The sequence below is a fragment of the Oncorhynchus mykiss genome, chromosome 20 (assembly GCF_057628025.1).
Source record: "Oncorhynchus mykiss isolate SJ-2025 chromosome 20, ASM5762802v1, whole genome shotgun sequence".
NCBI classification, from domain to species: Eukaryota; Metazoa; Chordata; class Actinopteri; order Salmoniformes; family Salmonidae; genus Oncorhynchus; species Oncorhynchus mykiss.
The window spans coordinates 25,094,809-25,106,179 of record NC_143041.1 but is presented as its reverse complement, the minus strand read 5'-3'; the positions used below and the strand labels follow the sequence as shown (position 1 = coordinate 25,106,179).

The 11,371-nt window shown below is 44.2% G+C and overlaps 1 protein-coding gene across 1 annotated transcript; it reads left to right on the top strand.

Annotated features, from left to right (window-relative positions):
* Window positions 1–567: 567 nt before the first annotated feature.
* On the top strand, window positions 568–1,971 carry LOC149974457 (uncharacterized). The gene is made up of 2 exons (XM_090213205.1): window positions 568–1,412; window positions 1,545–1,971. Exons 1-2 carry the CDS (start codon window positions 660–662, stop codon window positions 1,644–1,646), a joined length of 855 nt encoding a protein of 284 aa, XP_090069331.1. The 5' UTR covers window positions 568–659; the 3' UTR covers window positions 1,647–1,971.
* The last annotated feature ends 9,400 nt before the right edge of the window (window positions 1,972–11,371 follow it).

The following is an 11,371-nucleotide window of genomic DNA, read 5'->3' as shown; positions in this document are numbered from 1 at the left end:
TAAGTCACCTGGTAAGAGATTAGAAAGATGTCTACAGTATAAGTTAAGTGGAGATAATATACAGTTAGTGAGTTATCCTTTCTAATAAACAATGTCCTTATTTAGCATTGGCTCATGGTACATTGATATCAATATTTTCCCCTCACTGCTATGGGCATTAATGGCACCCCCTGTTTCCTGTGACAGACCTGGGAGGTGAACACTCAACTCAGAATGAGGGACGTTGAACATGAGGCTTTTACTGAGTTGGCCACCGACCTTAGTCAGGCCATTAACTCACTTGACTTTACTGCTGATCTCTCCTACCTGTGAGTCACATTCACTCTTTATGTTACAGGTGTTTGGTTTATGTATTATTCTATCCATACACTGATGCTAAATGAAATGACGAGTGCAGGGGCCGATATCAATCACACTTCATTTACTGTATGTAGCACATTCCTTACAGAGGATGCGTTTCAATCTGCATAAAAGTGTTTCCTCTTGTCTCTATCTGGCTTGTATATTTTAGAAACCCTGAGGTTTGCGATGAAGTTGTAAGAGCTCTAAAGAGCATTTCCCAGAGCCTGGCCTTCCAGCCGTACTCCGAGCTGTGCTGTCCCTCTAAGGTGGTGGTGGACATCGTGTCCAGGCTGCTCCAGGCCCTCTGGTCCTGCCAGATGGAAAGCCCCTGTGACCGGTCCTCCATGGCCCTGAGCGACATGAGTGTCACCATAGTGCTGGCAGTAGTGGAGAACCTCTCTAGAGTTCTGAAGGCTCCTCCTGTCGCTCAAGTCTACTACTCCCGTTCCACTGGTGTCAGGATGGTCCACTCACTCAACCGTAAGATCCAGTGCCTAAGCAGCCCTGAGGACCTTAGGAGAGCTCTTTTCACTCAAAGTTCCACCTTGATCAGCACCATCATTGAAGCTGTGAGCACCAAAGTCCAGAGGCTGTTTGAAGCTCCTGCTGACTACATTCCATTAAGCTCTATCCGCAGCTGGATATCAGAGCCCAAGGCGAGCGAGGTTCGTCCAAAGTGCCCTGACCAGCTGGTAATCTCCTCGGAGCTCCTGAGGAACATCATTGGTATGATAGTTTATGTAGTCTTCGAAGGCCACATAGAGGAAGACATCAACCTTCATTACTGGCCCCTCATAAACGACATAATCCACCAGCTGTCACTGTGTGGGGTCAAAGTCACAAAGAAAAGGGGCAAGGCCAACTGGCACATTGGCTGGTACCAGATCCTTGAGATGGTGACAAACATCCATACTTATCTTCACCACTATACTGGCACAGAGCTGGTACTAAAGTTTGCAACATCTGCCAGGGCCACCATGCTAACGAGGCACATGGTTCACCATGTGGTCGAGGAGCTGGTAAAGCTGAAGGACGTGGATGAAGGGACACCAGCTTCAGGGAGCAGTGAGGTGAGCAATGATTACAAGTGTTTATCTTTATGAAAGTCCACTCATACAAAGCATTTTTGTTGTTGTTGTTGGTAAAAAAGATTTGCAATGTCGCAAATATTACGTTAAATATGATGTCCTTGTTGCTTTCAGTCTGTAACAGCACCCCTAATCACTAACCCCGTCAAAGTGGACAACATTACAACAACCATGACCACAACTCCAGTTGACCTCCAGTCAGGTGAATTAAATTGACACGGATCACTTTGACAGGTGTCCTTGTCCTACTGTAATATAACTTATTAGCTAATGTTTTGAAACTAGACAGTTTCGTAATAAGTTGTGTTTGTATGAGAATGATTTTCTCCTTCTAATTTCAAGGGAATGTTGTGGTAAAATACTCAGCACCCTGCATTCCACCTGCAGGCTTTGCCCGGGCACCATGCATATTACCCCCAGGAATTGCCACTGCATCCTGCACCCCACCACTGGGATTTGCCCCGGCATCATGTCCCCCACCGCCAGGCTTTGCCCCTCTATCATGCCCCCCACCACGAGGCTTTGCATCTCTATCATGCCCCCCACCATCAGACTTTGCCCTTCTATCCTGCCCCCCACCACCAGGCTTTGCCCCTCTATCCTGCCACCCACCACCAGGCTTTGCCCCTCTATCCTGCCCCCCACCACCAGGCTTTGCCCCTCTATCCTGCCCCCCACCACCAGGCTTTGCCCCTCTATCCTGTCCCCCACCACCAGCCTTTGCCCTTCTATGCTGCCCCCCACCACCAGGCTTTGCCCCTCTATCCTGCCCACCACCACCAGGCTTTGCCATGGCATCCTGCCCCCCACCACCAGGCTTTGCCCCGACATCATGCGCCCCACCACCAGGCTTTGCCCCGACATCATGCCCCCCACCACCAGGCTTTGCCCAGGCATCCTGCCAGCCACCACCAGGCTTTGCCCTTGCATTGTGCCCCCCACCACCAGGATTTTCCCAGGCATCCTGTCCCCCACCACCAGGCTTTCCCCAGGCGTCATGCCACCCATCACTCACTATCGCGGATCATATCTGCACTCTAATTCAGAGCATCACTGCCAGATCCAACAACATCGTCAACAAGGAGCTGGAGAAGTGTATCGACTCTTATAGTAAGAGCATCTGGGCTGACACTTTCTACTGCGAGTACATGAAGATGTACCCATCACCCCAGGGGATTGAAGCCTTCTCATTTGATGAGGATAGATTTTTAGTGGTGACCAACATAATCGGCAGAATATTGCTGAACAATCTCCAGCTAGAGATGCTCCTCTCAGTGGAAGACTTCTATTTGGATGAAGTAGGGAGCAGTGGGGTAAGCAACGATCACAAGTGTTTATCCTTATGAAAGTCCACTCATTCAATTTTCTCTGATAAAAATACAAATACATGTTGGTAAAGAGGAGATATGAAATGTAACACATGTTCTTTTAAATATTGTGTTCTTGTTGCTTTCAGTCTGTGGACTTGATCCGGGCAATCCCAGAGACCCCTAACCCTGATAAAGTGGTAGACATCACAACAACCCTGACCACTAATCCAGTCAACCTTGAGGTTTTGGATGAAACACTTGTTCTTCAGTCAGGTGAGTTACACTGTCACAATCACTTTGACAGGTGATCATTTTTCACTGTAATGTTACTTACTGGCTCAAGTTTAATAACTAGACAGTTTGGTAATTAAGTTAAAGACGTCCTCCAGAGAATGTTGAACTTTTCCTGTTGAAAAGCGATATCCCAAGTATAAATCCAGTAAATTACACACACTAAAGCAGTGGTCACCAACCGGCCAATCGCAATCGACTGGTCGATCTCCAAGGCATTCCTAGTCAATCACCAAACATGTATGTAAACAACCCAACAATAAAGCCTTAAAGTTTTTATTTAAGACTGATCTTCACTTTGTTCGCCACCAACAGGCTTTGCCACGGCACACTGCACCCCACCACCAGGCTTTTCCCCAGCACCCTGCATTCCACCCCAGGCTTTGCCCTGGCAACCTGCACCTCGTCGCCAAGCTTTGCCGCTAATGCCATGCAGGGCTTTGGCACCAAAGTCATCCTGAAACAAATGGTCCTGCTATTCTTGGAGAGGCTCCCTCCTTCGTCAGAGGACCTTGAGTCAGAGTTCCTGACTATCACCGATCGTATCTGCACGCTGTTTCAAAGCATCACTGCCAGATTCCGCAACATCTTTAATGAGGAGCTGGAGAAATGTACCGACTCTGACAGTAAGAAGTACTGGGCTTACACCTTCTACTGGGAGTACATGAAGAGGTACCCATCATCCCAGTGCCTGGGGATTGAAGCCTTCACATGTGATGAGGAGAGATGTTTAGTGGTGGCCAAAATGTTTGCAAAGAAGATGTGCCCCAAGATGCTCCCCTCAACAGCAAACTTCGACGAGGCTGAAGATTCAGGCAGCAATGGAGTAAGCGATAATTTCCCGTGTTAATCTTTATGAAAGTCCACTCATTAAATTATCTCTGATAAAAAAAACAATAAATGTCAATGTTGTGAAAAAGGAGATATGAAATGTAGAAAATGTTCTGTTAAATATTGTGTTCTTGTTGCTTTCAGTCTGTGGACTTGAACCTGGCAATCCTAGAGACCCCTAACCCTGATAAAGTGGTAGACATCAGAACAACCCTGACCACTAATCCAGTCAACCTTCAGGTTTTGGATGAAACACTTGTCCTTCAGTCAGGTGAGTTACACTGTCACAATCACTTTGACAGGTGATCATTTTTCACTGTAATGTTACTTACTGGCTCAAGTTCTGTAACTAGACAGTTTGGTAATTAAGTTAAAGACGTCCTCCAGAGATTGTTGAACTTTTCCTGTTGAAAAGCTTTCTCCCAAGTATAAATCCAGTAAAGTACAAGCAGTGGTCACCAACCGGCCAATCGCAATCGATTGGTCGATCTCCAAGGCATTCCTAGTCAATCCCTAAACATGTATGTACAAAACCCAACAATAGACTGATCTTCACTTTGTCCGCCACCAACAGGCTTTGCCACGGCACACTGTACCTCACCTCCAGGCTTTGCCACGGCACACTGCACCCCACCACCAGGTTTTACCCCGGCACACTGCACCCCACCAACAGAATTTTCCCCAGCACCCTGCATTCCACCCCCAGGCTTTGCCCTTGCAACCTGCACCTCGTCGCCAAGCTTTGCCGCTAATACCATGCAGGGCTTTGGCACGATAGTCATCCTGAAACAAATGGTCCTGTTTTTCTTGGAGAGGCTCCCTCCTGCATCAGAGGACCTTGAGTCAGAGTTCCTGACTATCACTGATCGTATCTGCACGCTGTTTCAAAGCATCACTGCCAGATTCCGCAACATCGTTAATGAGGAGCTGGAGAAGTGTACCGACTCAGACAGTAAGAAGTACTGGGCTTACACCTTCTACTGGGAGTACATGAAGAGGTGCCCATCATCCCAGTGCCTGGGGATTGAAGCCTTCACATGTGAAGAGGAGAGATGTTTAGTGGTGGCCAACTTGTTTGCAAAGAAATTGTACCCCAAGATGTTCCTCTCAGCAGCAGACGTTGATGAGGCTGAAGATTCAGGGAGCAATCGAGTAAGCGATGGTTTTAAGTGTTTATCTTATTAAAGTCCACTCATTCAGTTGTCTCTGATCCAAAAATGTATTGTTGTCAATATTGTTAGAATAAAAAAAAAAATAGTACATCTGCAATGTTGCAAATGTTATGTTAAATAATAACTTTCTTAAATATTTCATATTTTTGCTTTCAGCCTGTGGACCTGAACCTGGCAATCGCCAACGAATTTGTCCCTAACCCTGTCAAGGTGTTGGAGTTGCTTCAACCCCTGTCACTGCCAGACATCAAAAAGCCCTTGACCACTATCCATGACAAAGTGCTGGACAACACAACAACAACCCTGGTTGATGCCCCAGTTAAGGTGGACAGCATCACAACACCCCTGGTTGATGCCCCAGTTAAGGTGGACAACATCACAACACCCCTGGTTGATGCCCCAGTTAAGGTGGACAACATCACAACACCCCTGGCCACTAATCCAGTCCACCTTAAGGTTACCGATGAACCAGTTGAATTCCAGTCAGGTGAGTTACATTTGCACATTTGCACTTTGACAGGTTATCATTTCCCTCTGACAGTTTTGTAACTAACTCATTTGTAACGAATTTAAGCTATTGTGATTGATCTTCTCCTTCTCATTTCCAGAAGATGTTGTGGTCATTAAACCAAAGAAAAGCAGAGCCATGAGATTCTTCAGTCGACTTTTCTGCTGCATAAACGAAGATGATTTGATGGTGTGAACCTGACCAGCTTTTCAGAGGATAATTTCAGCTCACACACAAACACACGGGCACGCACACACATGTATTTGCATGCACACACACACACACACACACACACACACACACACACACACACACACACACACACACACACACACACACACACACACACACACACACACACACACACACACACACACACACACCACAGTTGTTTAACATGAGTTTTGCATGTTAAATATTTCTCTATAATTTTTCCTCATTAAATATTTTATTATGTCTTCATTCAATGACTATTTTTACTATTTACAGTAGCAATCAATTTATATTGTTATTTTTTTGTAACTATTTACAGTTTCATTTCACATTTCATCACAAACTTTTTTACAATCGCTCAGACCCATTTCTCAATACTTAGGTCACTTTTTCAAAACTCTTCACACAGTGAGCATAACAGCAGTCTATGTGGGCTAAACTATGGATCATTTTTCATTGATTTGGCACAAAATGCATTCAATGACTACATCTTTCAATCTTCATAAACTCTTTTCTCACTCAGACACAACCACCACCAAAACTCTATGTACCTACAGGCCAATTTGCACATGTTAAACTTAAATTCAAAACCTAAAATTACACAAAATTGAATAAGACATAAATTTGCTGAATTTCTACAGTAATAGCAAATTGAAATATTTTCCAAATCTAAAAAATGAAATACTATCAAAACAATTAGACCAACCACAGCTGATTCCCATTGTAGATGAACACCTACCCAGGTGTTAGTCTTTCAGTTTCATTACCATCTATACAAAATGGGACATTTTAGGAATAATGCTGTACTGTAATGTAAACATGGACCCAGCCAGAGATAGAGAAGTGGCTGACAGAAGAAGAAGAGTGGCTGGGAGAGGGAGAGGAGTACATATGAGTGGTGGAAGAAGACCGAGAGGAAAATCAAGAGCTGTAGTCTCAGATGAGATTAGGGCTACTATAATTGATCATGTAATATATCATGCTCTATCAATGAGAGAGGCTGGTCTGAGAGTGCAGCAAAATCTGCAACACTCAACAGTGGCATCTATTCTGAGAAATTTCCGGCAAAACAACAGGTAAGATGTGCATTCTGCAAGGGCATCTGACTGAACTGCACATTACAGAAGTATATTGAGCAAAGCCTCCAAACCTACTTGCGTGTAATTGTTTCACTGCTGTGCAGGAAACTGCAATCGTTGATATGGTCATCAGAAACAATGGCATAAAACTCACAGAGATTCGGGACAGAGTGTTGGCAGACAATGTAAGCATGACAACTATTTCTAGAGTCCTGAAACAACATCAAGTCAGGATGAAGCAGTTGCGCACTGTCCCCTTTGAGAGGAACTCTGAACGAGTCAAGCAACTCAGGAACCAATAAGTCCAGGTAAGATGACTATAAAATATAGTACTGGTTTTGAACAAAACCAAACAGGGCAGAGGCACACAATGGCATGTTTTAAGGTATAATGTAAACTACCGTAATAGCCTAACTCTTATGTTGTCTTGTGGATTTATTTTAGAGAGTCATGGAGATTGAAGCCAGGCAAACACCCCACATATTCATCTTTGTGGATGAGGCTGGTTTCAACTTGGCCAAAACACGGTGGCGAGGAAGGAATGTGATTGGGAAAAGAGCCTCAGTGGATGTCCCGGGCCAGAGGGGTGCCAATATCACAATGTGTGCAGCAATATCCTCTGATGGATGGCTGTTACACAAACCTCTAAATGGGACATACAACACTGAGCGTCTCATTTCATTCCTGGATGACCTCTATGGAAGGGTTGTGCCAGGTGAGGAGAGGTTCGCAGTGAGAGGAAAATGTTTGTAATTGTATGGGACAATGTGGCGTTTCACCACTGCTGCAGTCACAGGATCCCAGGATGATGTCATTTTTCCTCCTTCCTTACTCTCCATTCCTCAACCCCATAGAGGAATTGTTTTCCTTATGTAGGTGGAAGGTTTATGACCACCATCCACATGATCAATTGTCCCTCCTGGACGCAATGAAGGCTGGATGCCTGGACATATCTGCAGAAGATTGCCAGGGATGGACCAGGCATGAAAAAAGATTATTTCCTAGGTGTATTGCCCAAGATGACATAAGATGTGACGTGGATGAGAACCTGTGGCCAAATGCACATGACAGGCTTTACTAGCATTGCTGCTGTATCTGTATCGGTAGACGGTGTATATACAAATTCTTGTATTTTGGAATCACATGAGACATGTATGTAGTGTTTTGAACATGAAATTAACTGCTGTGCCAAGCTGAAAGTTAGTTATGCTCACTGTGTGAAGAGTTTTGAAAAAATGACCTAATTATTGAGAAATGGGTCCTAGCGATTGTAAAAAACTGTAAATGACATATTATTTATGCATCAACATGTGTTGAACGTCTGTTAGCCTGAGTTTCCTAGTTTAATAACTGTATTTGTTCCATTTTCCAGCAGATGGCAGTCTTGTCTAATATCTGGAGTCATGTATGTTACAGTAATTCTGATGACCTTGTGTCTTGGAATATATGTTCTTAGTCATTATCATGTGCTATAAAAAAATACTACAATGAATATATATATACATTTATAACGAGCATGACCAAAGTACAGTATTGACAAGCATGACCACAGTTCAAAGAACAATGGTCTTTATGTATATGCTATTAAACTTGTAGTCAAATCAAATCAAATTTATTTGTCACATACACATGGTTAGCAGATTTTAATGCGAGTGTAGCAAAATGCTTGTGCTTCTAGCTCCGACAATGCAGTAATAACCAACGAGTAATCTAACCTAACAATTCCAAAACTACTACCTTATACACACAAGTGTAAAGGGATAAAGAATATGTACATAAAGATATATGAATGAGTGATGGTACAGAACGGCATAGGCAAGATGCAGTAGATGGTATAGAGTACAGTATATACATATGAGATGAGTAATGTAGGGTATGTAAACATTATATTAAGTAGCATTGTTTAAAGTGGCTAGTGATATATGACTACTTCCGGCGCTGACAGAGATGGCCGCCTTGCTTCGCCTTGCTTCGCGTTTCTAGGAAACTATGCAGTTTTTTGTTTTTTTCAGTGTTATTTCTTACATTGGTACCCCAGGTAATCTTAGGTTTCATTACATACAGTCGGGAAGAACGACTGAATATAAGAGCAACGTCAACTCACCATCAGTACGACCAGGAATATGACTTTCCCGAAGCAGATCCTGTGTTCTGCCTTTCACCCAGGACAACGGAATGGATCCCAGCCTGCGAAAACAAAGATGTCGAAAAAGAGGATAACGAAGCGGTCTTCTGGTCAGGCTCCGGAGACGGGCACATCGCGCACCACTCCCTAGCATACTTCTCTCCAATGTCCAGTCTCTTGACAACAAGGTTGATGAAATCCGAGCAAGGGTAGCATTCCAGAGGGACATCAGAGACTGTAACGTTCTTTGCTTCACGGAAACATGGCTCACTGGAGAGACTCTAACGGAATCGGTGCAGCCAGCTGGTTTCTTCATGCATCGCACCGACAGAAACAAACATCTTTCTGGTAAGAAGAGGGGCGGGGGCGTATGCCTTATGGTTAATGAGGCGTGGTGTGGTCACAACAACATACAGGAACTCAAGTCCTTCTGTTCACCTGATTTAGAATTCCTCACAACCAAATGTCGACCGCATTATCTACCAAGGGAATTCTCTTCGATTATAATCACAGCCGTATATATTCCCCCCCAAGCAGACACATCGATGGCCCTGAACTAACTTTATTTGACTCTATGGAAACTGGAAACCACATATCCTGAGGCTGCATTCATTGTAGCTGGGGATTTTAACGAGGCTAATCTGAAAACAAGACTCCCTAAATTGTATCAGCATATCGATTGCACAACCAGGGCTGGTAAAACCTTGGATCATTGCTATTCTAACTTCCGCGATGCATATAAGGCCCTCCTCCGCCCTCCTTTCGGAAAAGCTGACCACGACTCCATTTTGTTGCTCCCTGCCTACAGACAGAAGCTAAAACAAGAAGCTCCCGCGCTCAGGTCTGTTCAACGCTGGTCCGACCAATCTGATTCCACGCTCCAAGACTGCTTCCATCACATGGACTGGGATATGTTCCGCACTGCGTCCAACAACAACATTGACGAATAGGCTGATTCAGTGAACGAGTTCATTAGAAAAGGCATTGAAGATGTCGTTCCCATAGCAACGATTAAAACATTCCCAAACCAGAAACCGTGGATGGAAGGTAGTCAGAAAGATAGGGCCATATCCAATAATCTCTCTTTCTTTGATTGCAAAATCTCTATGGGTAATAAACAGGGGTCACTGTTGGACTAGATAGATTAGGGAAACCAAAGAAAGCTTTACAGTTTACTTTGCAGCAGGGATCTGCTTCATTTCACTTCCAGAGGATTATGATGGCCATGCCTCTCCCAACATGATGGGTGGGGGCTGTGGTGAGACTAGGAGCAAGACCATGGGAAGAAGTAGTAGGAAAACGTTGAGACACAACGACTTGCTGTGCTGTATTTAAACTCCAGTCAGATTCCCACACCTTTCAACAACACCCCCCCGAGACCCACGCAGACGCGGATTCCCACTTCTACTCTTTGACACACACACACACACACACACACACACACACTGCCTGGCTTGCACTGAGGTGGGTTTCAAGTTTACAATGCACTCCTGTTGATGTCTGGCCAGTTCCTTTCTCCTTGTGAGGTATAAAAAGGTCACAAAGCAGCCGTCTGGCTCAGCTTTATAACATATGCTGCTCTGTTCTCCACAATAACAATAAAGACTGTTCTCTACAGCTATGTAGCATATATCAGTGTTCTATGGTCATCTCTGTCTTCACAATAGGACTGTTACAGTTTTTTTCGATTGCTAAACGACAGTGGACACCTGGAGTCACATGTGCAAAACTCTAACTACAGTCTGCACAGCAGCAGTTCATGTGGACCAAACTCTAGTTCGTTTTTCATTGCTTGAACACAGTTTTCAAAACTCTACACACTTATCCCATGACTTTAACCACAACCTGCACAACACTGTGGATTTACAGCACTTCCTTCAAATGCTAACACACTGCTGTCAAAACTGTGAACCACACATTCAAAACGGAATAGATTTCAGCCTTGTGCCTTTCAAACACTGCTGATTGCAATTTCAGCTGAAAGGCTAAGCAGGTGTCTTGTTTTAGACTTGTTAGTGAACACACACACATATTACAGTATATACAGGTAGAGCTCAGAAAGACTCATTTTGGAAATGGAACACGGAAGATGGGTTCGTGGAGGGAGAAGGGTGGCAGGGAGAGGGCGGATGCGTTGAGGAAGACAAAGAAGACAAAGAGCTGTTATTTCAGATGAAATAAGGGCTACACTTATAGACCATGTCGTGAACCATGGTCTCTCATTGAGAGAGGCAGGGTTGAGGGTGCAACCCAATCTGCAAAGAACCACAGTGGCATCTGTAATGCAAATTTTCCATCATGCAAACAGGTGAGAGTTACATCCTTACAGTAAATGAAAACATTACAGGAATCTATTTTGTATTGCAATTATAGAATATTTACACAGATATATATTACAGTAAGTTTGACTGT